We start from the raw sequence: 12,595 nt of genomic DNA on the forward strand, positions 1-12,595 counted from the left end.
TTCTTAAATCCAAAGTCATTTAAAAAAAGGTTTATTATAAATCAATAACTACAGTATCTAGGAATCATGATAATAATGTACGCGTGTGTGTGTGTGTGTGTGTGTGTGTGTGTGTGTGTGTGTGTATGTGTGTGTGTGCGTGTGTTTTCTTTCTTTTTAACCAAGAGCAAATGCATGTGCTTAGTGTAACTAAATCACATGAGTATATAAGGTGTGACCAGACACATGGAAATTAAAGTCTCATTCAAAAAATGTTTGCGCAAACAGATATTTGTTTTGAATCTGTTTCTTGAAGTGAGTTGTCATTATCCTCATATTGTGTTTGTAATATAAGTCAACCAGTCTCTGGCCATTCTTGTTAGTGAATGTATGACTTGGATATTGTCCTATCATTCCTCTTTCTATCTTTTCTCTAATTGAGAATTTAAATAAATCACTAAAATTTTAACACCTCCTTTAGCAATTTTGCTCAGGGTTTTCTCTAGTTCATCCCAGTGCTTACTGACTACTCCTTTGTCTCTCATTATCTTGGTTTATTGGTGCATATGCACTGATTATTGTGCAAGACTCATTAGCAAATTTGAGGCCCATTGTCATCAGTCTGATGTTGCTGTTTGGAGTACATCTTGTTGACTGCAAAGACCGTTTCCAAGAGCAGAGATCCTTTGCCTATTTTCCTATCTGTTTTGATCCTGATTAATCTCTAGGCACCAAAGTCTATAGTGTTGTCAACCGTTATTTGGATTCTTTGATTCTCAATATCAGAATCGTTTCCTTGTGCAGCATCTTTTCTGATTAATGTACTTTCCTGCTCTGGTTAGCATACTGATTTTCAGCATTCCTATGCATATATATACTTCTGTGAAAAGTTAGCCTCAGGTCTCCCACTCCCTATGTTTCGTGGTAGGCCAAACTCAACAGAATTTGACAGCCCAGCTTACAGTGGGCACTGGTGCATTGGTTGCCACTGGGGTACTGATAGCATTTCTCTCATGATTCATGTCTACACTTGGGTTGTGAGCCCACTTTTCGATGGTATCTTGTAGACTGATTCAGTTGGAAAAGTTGGAGTGATGTGAGGCTTGAGCAAAACAACTAGTAGAAATATAAATTGGTGTAGAACTGTCATAGATTAACTGATTATAGGTTGAAACTGAGACTGTCTCATTATTTCCTTGAACAGTTGATTGGCAAGTTTTTTTATGACAGTTTAGTCCCCAGCTTTTGAAGCCCATCACAACTGTATATTTGGTTACTGATATTGTAAATGCCTTTAATTTGTGACTGCTTATAATCAGGTGCTGATAATCTTCTGGTAGATAAATTTAATCATGTCTTCTTATGACTCATTTGACATTTCCAAATCCTCTGTCCCATTATATGAAGGAATATCCATGAACAGAGAAATACTGAAAAATTGTGCAAAAACACTTACTTTGTAAATGACATAAGAGAACTCTCAAAACTGTATGACTACGATTCTGCCCCAGACAACCATCCGGAAAAAAAACATGAAGTTCCTGTATCTCAGGAGGCTTGTTTTGATGTAATTATAAATAAAGCAACAAACTTCATTTGGATCTTTCAAAGTTTGTCCTTCACGAAATGCATAGAAATGTCGAGTATCACTTTTCACATCATCTGTCTTGAATCTGTAGAGCCATAACTGTTGGTAGTAAAACATTTCCTGCACAGGTATCACCAGAAGTGGCATATTCTGAATGTGATAAAAAACTATGGCACAAACAGCTTCTTCTTCTTCTTCTTCTTCTTCTTGGCATAAGGCTTAAAGTTTTAATTTCTTTTGAGTTTGGCACAAAACTTATAAGCTTTTCCTTTGTGTATCGTCATTTCTACTGCAGCAACTCACTTTGCATTATCATTGAGACTGTGATCTTTAGTTTTGTACTGAGTTGTTTGCATTCACCTCAAACATCAATCTGTGGCCTGCTGAAAATCAAAGTAAAATTTTCTTTGAAAAACTTATCTTTCTTCCTTTCTTCTCCATATTTCTTTGTGAAAAGGTGATACACAATCTTCACATTTAGAGAGGCATCAAGGTAGTATACTCCTTTGGAACTATAATGAGAATTCTTTGTGGGGAATAATTCTATGTGACTTTTTATTTTGGCAATTATGTCAGGTGACATGTATTGTCACCTACTGCTATGCTTGGCATGCAGATATTAAGGATACTGTCCAGAAATCAATAATTGATTCATTCACTGAAGATGTGAATTAGTTATTGAAATGTATATTTAAGAAAGCAGTGTTACAAACAGAAAGTCCTTCTCAGCCATTTCATATACACACATCAAAAACAGTTTTGCATCACCCCGGTTCCCAGAACTCCTGAAGATAGATGTTGACTGTAGATATTGTATCACAGACACAGTCCCTTTGATTGTTCAGAGATGTCACTAAACCCACCCAAAGATGTAAACAATCATGCATGAGCAGCAACTATTAGATGGAGGGGTCTGACAGCTGATCAGTTCCAGTCATTCCACCAGGAAGGAGGTACACAGCTCATGTTGTCTGCAGTTCAACCAAGCCTAGATGGCCAATACCATGTTTCTATCAGGCCTGCATTGTTACTTTGTGCCAGAAAGGGCTCTCAACAAGAGAAATGTCATCTCGGAGTGAGCCAAAGTGATGTTGTTCAGACACGGAGGAGATACAGAGAAACAGGAACTATTGATGACATGCCTCGCTCAGGCCGCCCAAGCAATACTACTGCAGTGGATGACCGCTACCTACGAATTATGGCTCAGAGGAACCCTGACAGCAACGCCACCATGTTAAATAATGCTTTTCGTGCAGCCACAGGATGTCATGTTATGACTCAAACTGGGCGCAATAGGCTGCATGATGTGCAACTTCACTCCCAATGTCCATAGTGAGGTCCATCTTTGCAACCACGACACTATGCAGCGGGGTACAGATGGGCCCAACAATATGCTAAATGGACCACTCAGGACTGGCATCACGTTTTCTTCACTGATGAGTGTCGCATATGCCTTCAACCAGACAATTATCGGAGATGTGTTTGGAGGCAACCTTGTCAGGTTGAATGCCTTAGACATAATGTCCAGCGAGTGCAGCAAGGTGGAGGTTTCCTGATGTTTTGGGGTGGCAATATGTAGGGACAACATACACCACTGGTGGTCATGGAAGACGCAGTAACAGCTGTACGATACGTGAATGCCATCCTCTGACCAATAGCACAACCATATCTGCAGCATATTGGCGAGGCATTTGTCTTCATGGATGACAATTATCGCCCCCTTAATGCACATCTTGTGAATGACTTCCTTCAGGATAACGACATCTCTCAACTAGAGTGGCCAGCATGTTCTCCAGACATGAAACCTATCAAACACGCCTGGGATAGATTGAAAAGGGCTGTTTATGGACAATGTGACCCACCACCTACTCTGAGAGATCTATGCTGAATTGCCGTTGAGGAGTGGGACAATCTGGACCAACAGGCCTTAATGAACCTGTGGATAGTATGCCATGACAAATACAGGCATGCATCAATGCAAGAGGACGTGCTACTGAGTATTAGAGGTACCAGCATGTACAGCAATCTGGATCACCACCTCTGAAGGTCTCACTGTATGATGATACAATGTGCAATGTGTGGTTTGCATGAGCAATAAAAAGTGTGGAAATGATGTTTATGTTGGTTGGTTGGTTTAAAAGAGGGGGGAAGGGAACAAATTACAAGATAATCGGTCCCTTATTGCTAATAAAACAATGCCACAAGTCTGAGAATAAAACAGATGAGACATATAACACAAAACACAAAGAAAGGAAGACCACAAGAACAAAGGAAAGGCAACGAACACTAAAAGGAACAAAAGAGGACAAGAGAACAACAGGGAGATGCAAGAAACAATAAGAAGAGAGTAAAACAAGGAAGCATATTAAGGTGGCTGGCCGACCACGGAAATAAAAAGTAAAAGCCAGCCACTCTGCAACACATTAAAACCTCCACCCTAAAAGCACTAGGGTGGAGAACACAGACGGACAAAGGACATGCACTAAAACTCAGATTAAATGATAAAACTCACCCTCACGGATGAAACGTAAAACCAAATCAGCTGATGTGGCGTTGTCCGCTAAAATCAATGATAATGAGTCTGGCAACCGAAGATGAAGTCGCAGGGCAGCTGAAGATGGACAGAGTAGAAGAATATGGGCCACTGTCAACAGGGCACCAAACCGAGGTGGGTCTTCACGGCGCAAAAGGTTGTTATGGGTTGTCCAGGTATGGCCAATGTGGAGCCAGCAGAGAATCACGGAGTCCCTGTGAGAGGCCCTCATCGTGCTCTTCCACACATTCGTTAACCCCTTAATGGCTCGCAGTTCGTTGTGCATACTAAGATTTTGCCATTCCATCTCCCAAAGCTGAAAAACCTTGTGGCGTAATAATGAATGCAAGTCAGTTGCAGGGATGCCTATCTACAGAAGTGGTTACCGTGTAGCCTGTTTGGCCAGCCAGTCAACAAGTTCATTTCCTGGGATTCCAACATGACCAGGGATCCAGACAAACAACACTGAATGACTGGACCGTTCCAGGGCATAGATGGACTCCTGGATGGACGCTACCAAAGGAGGAGTCAGTACATAAAAGAAAAGACTCCCCAGGGCATGAACAGAGATGTTGAAGTGCACGAGAAATGGCCACCAGCTCTGCAGTGAATGCACTGCAGCCATCGGGTAAGGAATGCTGTTCAATATGGCCACCATGAACGTAGGCAAAGCCAACGCGACCATCAGCCATTGAGCCATCAGAGTAAACCACTTGAGAGCCCTGGAACACGTCAAGAATCAAGAGGAAGTGACAGCGGAGAGCTGCAGGGTTAACAGAGTCCTTAGGGTCATGTGAAGGGTCAAGACAAAGCTGCATCCAAGGTGTACACCATGGAGGTGTACGTGAATGGACCTTGAGGAGAGGTGGTACAGGTAAGGACTCCAGTTCAGACAGAAGCGATCCCACACAAACCACAATCGTTGGCGCCAACCTGGGCCGCCGATACGGGAGATGGACTGCTGTGGGCAGGAAAAGGAGATGGTAATTTGGTTGCTCAGGAGAACTACAAATGTGTGCTATGTAAATGGTGAGCAGTTGTGCACGTCTGATTTGCAATGGAGGGACCCTAGTCTCCACCAGTACGCTGGTCACCGGACTCGTCCTAAAAGCTCCTGTTGCTAGTCGAACACCACAGTGGTGCACAGGGTCGAGTAAATGCAATGCTGAGGGCACTGCCGAACCATAAACTGCACTCCCATAGTCAATTCAGGATTGGACAAGGGCTCTGTAGAGCCACAGCAGTGTAGAGCGATCTGCACCCCAATTACTGTTGCTCAGGCAGCGGAGGGCACAGAGGTGCTGCCAGCACTTCTGCTTAAGCTGACAAAGATGAGGAAAGCAAGTCAATCAAACATCAAAAACCAGTCCTAAGAATCGATATGTCTCCACTACAGTGAGTGGACCATCATGAACATAAAGTTGTGGGTGCGGATGAATGTCACGATGCCAACAGAAGTCCATGACACATGACTTTGTGGCAGAAAACTGGAAGCCATGGGCTAGAGCACATGACTGTGCCTTGTGAATGGCTCCCTGTAGGTGACGATCAGCAACACCAGTACTGGAGCAGCAGTACAGAAAGCAGAAGTCATCTGTATAAAGAGAAGGTGAGACGGAGGGCCCAACAGCTGCTGCTAGACCATTAATGGTCACTAAAAATAGAGAGAAACTCAATACAGAGCCCTGTGATGCTCCATTCTCCTGGATATGGATGGAACTATGGGAGGCACTAACTTGGACTCAGAAAGTATGGAGCGACAGGAAGTTTGTGTGTGAAATCTTATGGGACTTAACTGCTAAGTTCATCAGTCCCTAAGCTTACACACTACTTCACCTAAATTATCCTAAGGACAAACACACACACACTCATGCCCGAAGGAGGACTTGAACCTCCACCAAGACCAGCCACACAGTCCATGACTGCAGCACCTTAGACCACTTGGCTAACCCCGTGCGGCCAACAGGAAGTTTTTGATAAAAATCAGGAGAAGGCCCCGGAGACACCACTCATATAATGTGGAAAGGATATGCTGTCGCCAGGTCATGTCATACGCTTTTCATAAATCAAAAACGACAGCAACCGGGTGTTGGCATCTGGAAAAGGCTGTTCGGATGGCAGAATCAAGGGACACAAGATTATCAGTGGCAGAGCATTCCTGGTGGAAGCCGCCCTGACATGGAGCCAGTAGGCCACGTGACTCCAGGGACCCAACCCAACCGCCAACATACCATACATTCCAGCAACCTACAAAGAATGTTGGTGAGGCTGATGGGCCAATAGCTATCCATATAAAGCGGGTTTTTACCGGGTTTGACCACCGGGATGATGGTGCTCTCCCAACACTGCAATGGAAAGATGCCATCGCACCAGTTCCAGTTGAAGATGATGAGGAGATGTTGCTTGTAGTCAGATGAAAGATGTTTAATCATCTGGGTATGGATCCAACCAGGCCCAGGAGCTGTGTGGGAGCAATGCGCAAGGGCACTGAGGAGCTCCCACTCTGTAAATGGGGCGTTATAGAATTCACCGTGGCATGTAGTGAATGAGAGGACGTTCCCTTCCAGTCGCTGTTCGAGAGTGCAAAAGGCTGGGAGGTAATTCTCCAATGCAGAGGCTTGAGCATAGTGCTCAGCAATCGCGTTTGCGTTGGTAGATAACACATCATTTATGGTAACACTGGGAACACCTGTTGGGGTCTGGTACCCGAAAAAGCATTTGATCTTCGCTCAGACTTGGGAAGGTGACATATGGCATCCAATGGTCGAGACGTATCTCTCTCAACACTCCTGCTTCTATCATATGATAAGTTGGCGAATGCAGGCATGAAGCCGTTTAGAGGCTATGAGGTGCTCCAGGGAAGGGTGCCACTTATGCCACTGTAGAGCTCACTAACGCTCCCTATTTGCTTCAGCGACCACCTACGGACTGCCTTACGCCTCGGGCACCCTAAAGAGCGAGGGATCGCATTTTCTGGTGCAGAAACAATTGTGCTAGTCACCTGTTCAACCATCACACTGATGTTACCATGTGGGGGAATTCAGTGGTGACAGCAGAGGTTAAAGTTCCCCAGTCCGCCTTGTTCAAAGATCATCTGGGCAGGCATCCGTGTGCCAGACGCTGAGGCTGTGACAGGAAGATGGGGAAGTGGTCACTACCACACAGGTCGTCATGTGCTCTCTAGTGGATAGATGGGAGAAGTCCTGGGCTGCAAATTGATAAATCAATGGCCGAGTAACTACCATGAGCCACACTGAAATGTGTGGTGGCCCCAGTATTTAAGAGGCAGAGGTCGAACTGAGACAGTAAAGTTTCGACATCTCTGCCTCAACCAGTAAGCACGGTGTCACCCCACAAGGGGTTATGGGCATTAAAATCTCCCAAAATTAGGAAAGGTTTAACGAGTTGATCAATCAGTGCAGCTAATACACTCAGGGGTACTGCACCATCTGGAGGAAGATATACACTGCAGACAGTTATTTCCTGCATCGTCCTTATTCTGACAGCTGCAGCTTCAAGAGGGGTTTGAAGAGGCACAGGGCCACTACAGACTGAGTTTAGGACATAAATGACAACTCCACCTGACACTCGATTATAGTTGCCACAGTTCCTGTAATATACCTTATAGCTGCAGAGGGCAGGGGTCCCCATTGCTGGGAACCAGGTTTCCTGGAGGGCAATGCAGACAGCAAGTGTAAAGCTAAACAGTTGCCGTAGATCAGCCAGTGGTGGGAAAAACCACCGCAATTCCACTGGAGGATGACGTCACCTTGAGACTGGGAAGGCATGGAACATTCAATGAGGTAGTTAATGCCTCAGAGTAACAAGCAGCCACCAACGTATGGTCTGAGCAGTCTATAACCATTGTGTCTGAGGGTCTGGCGAGATCTAGGTCCTCAGCAGATGGCAAAATCTCCAACCCATCCTCAAGACACAGAGTTTGTAGGTAGCAGTGGTGTGGGTGCCACCACAATTTCCTCGGTCTTAGGCGTTTTCTTTTTGGATTTCTCTCGCTGCTCCTTGGGTTTCCCTAGCTGGGAGGACTTCACTGGCTCAGTCTCCAGGACTCAGGATGAGCATAAAGCCCTACAACCAGCTGCTTTTTGGCTCTTCAGCCACTGGTGGGTGTCATTTTTCCACTAGCAGGAACCTGAGAAGGGAGTGACCCAAGGGACCCTTCCTAGTGAGAGAAGCCGAAAAAGACTTACGCTTCTCTAGCTTAGAAGTGGGGACAGACGTACCTGATGGTTGGAGGGGTGTTGCTCCCAAAGTATGTGGTGCAGGAGCAACAGGGAGGGAAATGCCCCCCCCCCCCCCCACCATCAAGGGGGCAGATGTAGTTTTCCAGCTCTGAGAGGTGACTGGAGTTGGCAGAGCTGATGGTGCCAGAACTGTTGCAGGGGTGGCGTAAGACGATGTCATACGCACAGGATGCAGGCGTTCAAATTTTCTCTTAGCCTCAGTGTAGGTCAGTCGGTCCAGCGTCTTTTACTCTATGATTGTCCTTTCTTTCTGGAGAATCCTGCAAGTCTGGTGAGCAAGGCGAATGGTGCTCTCCACAGCTGACACAGATGGGAGGTGAGGCACATGGAGTATTGAGATGTGATAGGCATCTGCAATCTCGACATGTGATGCTGGAAGCACAGTGAGAAGACATATGGCCAAACTTCCAGCACTTAAAGCACCACATTGAGGGATGGACATAGGGCTTTACACCACAGTGGCAGACCATCACCTTGACCTTCTCGGGCAATGTATCACACTTGAAGGACAAGATGAAGGCACTGTTGGCAACCTGATTATCCCTCGGACCCCGGTGGACACGCCAGACAAAATGTCTACCTTGTCACACTAAATAGATGCACAACTAATCGTCAGACTGCAAAAGAGGGTCCCTGTGAAATATGATACCTTTGACCATATTTTAGCTCTTATGGGGCGTCACGGTTACAGAAATGTCCCCCATTTTGTTGATGTGTGTAAAATACGAGAATGTTCAAATGGCTCTGAGCACTATGGGACTTAACATCTATGGTCATCAGTCCCCTAGAACTTAGAAATACTTAAACCTAACTAACCTAAGGACATCACACAACACCCAGTCATCACGAGGCAGAGAAAATCCCTGACCCCACCGGGAATCGAAAAATACGAGAATGTTGTGGTCCTATTTCTTTTGCTTGGTTTCTCCTTTTAGATGATATCTAGCTACTTTGCAACATTCCATTAGGCCGATCAAATACATATCTTGCTGGTCTTTAGAACCTCCTTGACACAAATTAGTCAAAATTGATACCTTTTCTGCTTGATTTATATTGAATATGCCCTTCTTCTTGCACCGCACAAAAAGGAAAAAATAGACATTTAACTCATTAATTTTCTTTGTTAACATTTTACATCATTTAATGGTATAAAGAAAGAACTTAAGTTCAATCTGACCCAGCAGCTTTCTTCCCACCTTTCCCCTTTCACTGACATACTGTTCTCCATGAAGGCGAGTTTGCTTTCTTGCAGTTTTCTCCCATGCTTCAGGATAATTTCATGTTTTCATGTATTTGCATTTCTCTCTTTATCTTCACTATCATCTGAACACTTACTACTAGACATTATGTACGTATTTGATTATTATACAGGTACACGCCTTAAGGGTAACTACCGATGCCTCTTTCAACTGAACAAACACCACTGATAACCTCCAACAAGGTTGCAGGTTTACAGGTATGTCTGTGCATGCCAAACTCTAGTGGCAAGAACAACATACGATATTGGGTAGAAGAAAATTGTAACTCCCAGAGTTGTATCATTCTTCCATCCAATAACATAGAGCCTCATAAATGCACACACAATATATTAGTTATACTTCGCTTCAACTCACAGGAAGACCCGAATGTGATTTTGGCTATCTCAATTAAAAACTGAAAATTTCAGTGCTGCACTGTTTCTCCACACACTGATTAAATTGTGAACTACTTACAATCATCTAACAGAAGGATTTACCTGAAATTTCATCACCATCAAACCAGCCAAGAGATCTACGGTCATGTTCCAGATGAACTGGTTTTGTGTACTCCGCACCTGTGAACCATGTAATAATTTTCCATTAGTGTTTCTGATCTATTTACTAGCTGATTAAATATATCACAAGCAAAGAAGACAGCTTAAACGGTGAGTGCTATTTACCAAATATTTCGGCTTCATCAGACCAGCTATGAGATGTATACTGTCTTTTTGGCGTCTTTGGTGTGCAGAAAGTATCTGTCAATAAAACAATACCTTAATAAACATAAAAAGTTGTGGGTAAACAATTTTTACATAAAAAATACAAACAAGAAGAATAATTGTAGGATTAGTATTTTATCCATCTGCAGCAATTGTAGTTGTATGTAATGAAATAATAAACAACCAGTTGCGTATAAGAAATCTAATTTCTTTACTGGCTTCAGACACTTAGTGCCCTTCTTTAGAAAGTTATTTCTATCATGTTATTTGCAAGTTTCAATAATAAAGTGCATACAGCAAAATGCCATGGTCATGCAGTTCATAGTATCTGCACAAACATGTATTTGCATGGAAATCTGGAAACTAGTTATTACATATTTATCTCAAAAAGTGAGAAACTCTCACAGACTGGTGATAATTTGAAATAAAATCATCAAAATAACAAGGGACTTTCACACATGAACTTTATAGTTGTAGAATTAATTAATGCAGGCTTCCAAGTTTCACATTTATTTTGTCCTAACATTTCCATTATGAAAAGAATCAAATGATCCAACTAACAAGTATAAATAATATGAGATGCTATCCAAAATTTTCGAGACTGGTGGGACTATCTGTTGAAAACCTCATCTTTGGACAAATGGTCACCATCACCCTCGAAGTAGTTCCCATCCGCACATACACACCGGTCCCAGCGCTTCTGCCACTGGTAAAACATTTTCTAGAAGTCCTGTTCTTTGAGGGTGTTTATTACTGCCAGCGATGCTTCTTGAAACCTCTCTAGAGTGTCGAACCGATGGCCTTACAACTTGACTTTTAGTTTTGGGAATAGCGCGTACGGTGGGTGGGGTACAACCGCCATGTTGTTTTTTGCCAAAAAGGTCCTGGTGAGCAGGGATGTGTGACAGGGCGCATTGTCGTGATGCAGCAGCCAGTTCCCTTGATGCCAAAGTTTGGGCTGTCATCGCCGCACATTTTGACAGAGCCATCACAAAACATCACAGTAGCACGCGGAATTCACTGTTTGGTTGGGTGGGATGAATTCTTTGTGGACAATTCCCTTGGTATGAAAGAAAACGATGATCATGTTCTTCACTTTGCTCTCCACCTGTATCGCTTTTTTTGGGTCTTGGAGAGCCCGGGCTCTTCCACTGGGACGATTGTTGCTTTCTCTCTGGGTCAACTGTAAATCCAGTTGAATCACTGCAAGGATCTCCATAGCACCTTTCCTGAGATTCAAACAGAATCTGATACATACACGCTGTTCTCTGTGCGGATCCATCGTAAAATCGCCACGCACCAAACACAGAGTATTACAGAAATCACTGTGGACACACAACACATCCTCCCAGCTGAATGTCACTCCGCACACTGACTCATCAGATATACACCTCTCGCCACCTAGTGGTGCAAAGATCTACTACTCCTACTTTCCAGATGGCAGCGCCAGTCACGAAAATTTTGAATTCCACCTTGTATTTGACTGAATTTGAGAAAAATGTTAGCTGTAGGCTATACAAACCCAATTTCATGTATTATTCTGTCAGTATTTACAGAAATCACATAAGTGAAATACTAATTTCAAACCATGGCTACAGCATAGGTGTAGTGAAAATGTACCTGATTCATGGTGATCTGTGGGCCACCTGCTGGGTTTAAGAAATTTCTTCTGTTTAAACGATTTACCATATGGTTCACCTGTTAGAAAATACAATATTTTTCAATGTAACTATGCAACTATCAAAAACATTCTTTTACTTTTGTAAACAAAGGAAATGGATAGAATGAAATATCACAGCCATGTGAATGGCAGACATGAACATTACCTGGAAAAATTTATGTAAATTAGGATTATGAAACCCAAATCACCAAAATTAAAATCATCATCATCATCATCATCATCATCATCATGACAACAACATCAACAGTTCTATTTTGTTAAGTACTGCCAAGTGCATTATCACAACTACAAATATGCATCAGAGTAGCTAACACTGCTTGTGGCTTTCCTGAAGATAAAATAGTGTACATGTTCCGGAGGTTATATATGTTTTATTACTCCCTGTGTTCATTTCCTCCTTATGTTTTCACAAATACTACAATCAACCATTTAATTGTACAGTGCAATCTTCTCCACAGGCCAGCCTTATTGACAGCAACTCCTACCTGTGAATGATCATACTAGAGGTACTGATGCCTCTCAACTTTGAAGTGTTTCAGTTGCATTCAAATATTGTACTGTCTCTCTCCCTCTGATTCATTTACTGTCTTTTATG

At 43.2% G+C, this 12,595-nt stretch overlaps 1 protein-coding gene across 1 annotated transcript in view; it reads right to left on the reverse strand.

Moving 5' to 3' along the window:
- LOC124555342 overlaps positions 1-12,595 on the reverse strand; it is an 856,442-nt gene that overhangs the window by 291,254 nt on the left and 552,593 nt on the right. Inside the window, exons 28-30 of the mRNA XM_047129223.1 lie at positions 11,940-12,017; positions 10,281-10,355; positions 10,098-10,175 (exon numbers count right to left, since the gene is read on the reverse strand). Of these exons, the coding sequence (XP_046985179.1) occupies positions 10,098-10,175; positions 10,281-10,355; positions 11,940-12,017 (231 nt within the window). The remainder of the gene's footprint in view (positions 1-10,097; positions 10,176-10,280; positions 10,356-11,939; positions 12,018-12,595) is intronic.

This window comes from Schistocerca americana, chromosome X (genome assembly GCF_021461395.2).
Source record: "Schistocerca americana isolate TAMUIC-IGC-003095 chromosome X, iqSchAmer2.1, whole genome shotgun sequence".
Classification (NCBI taxonomy): domain Eukaryota; kingdom Metazoa; phylum Arthropoda; class Insecta; order Orthoptera; family Acrididae; genus Schistocerca; species Schistocerca americana.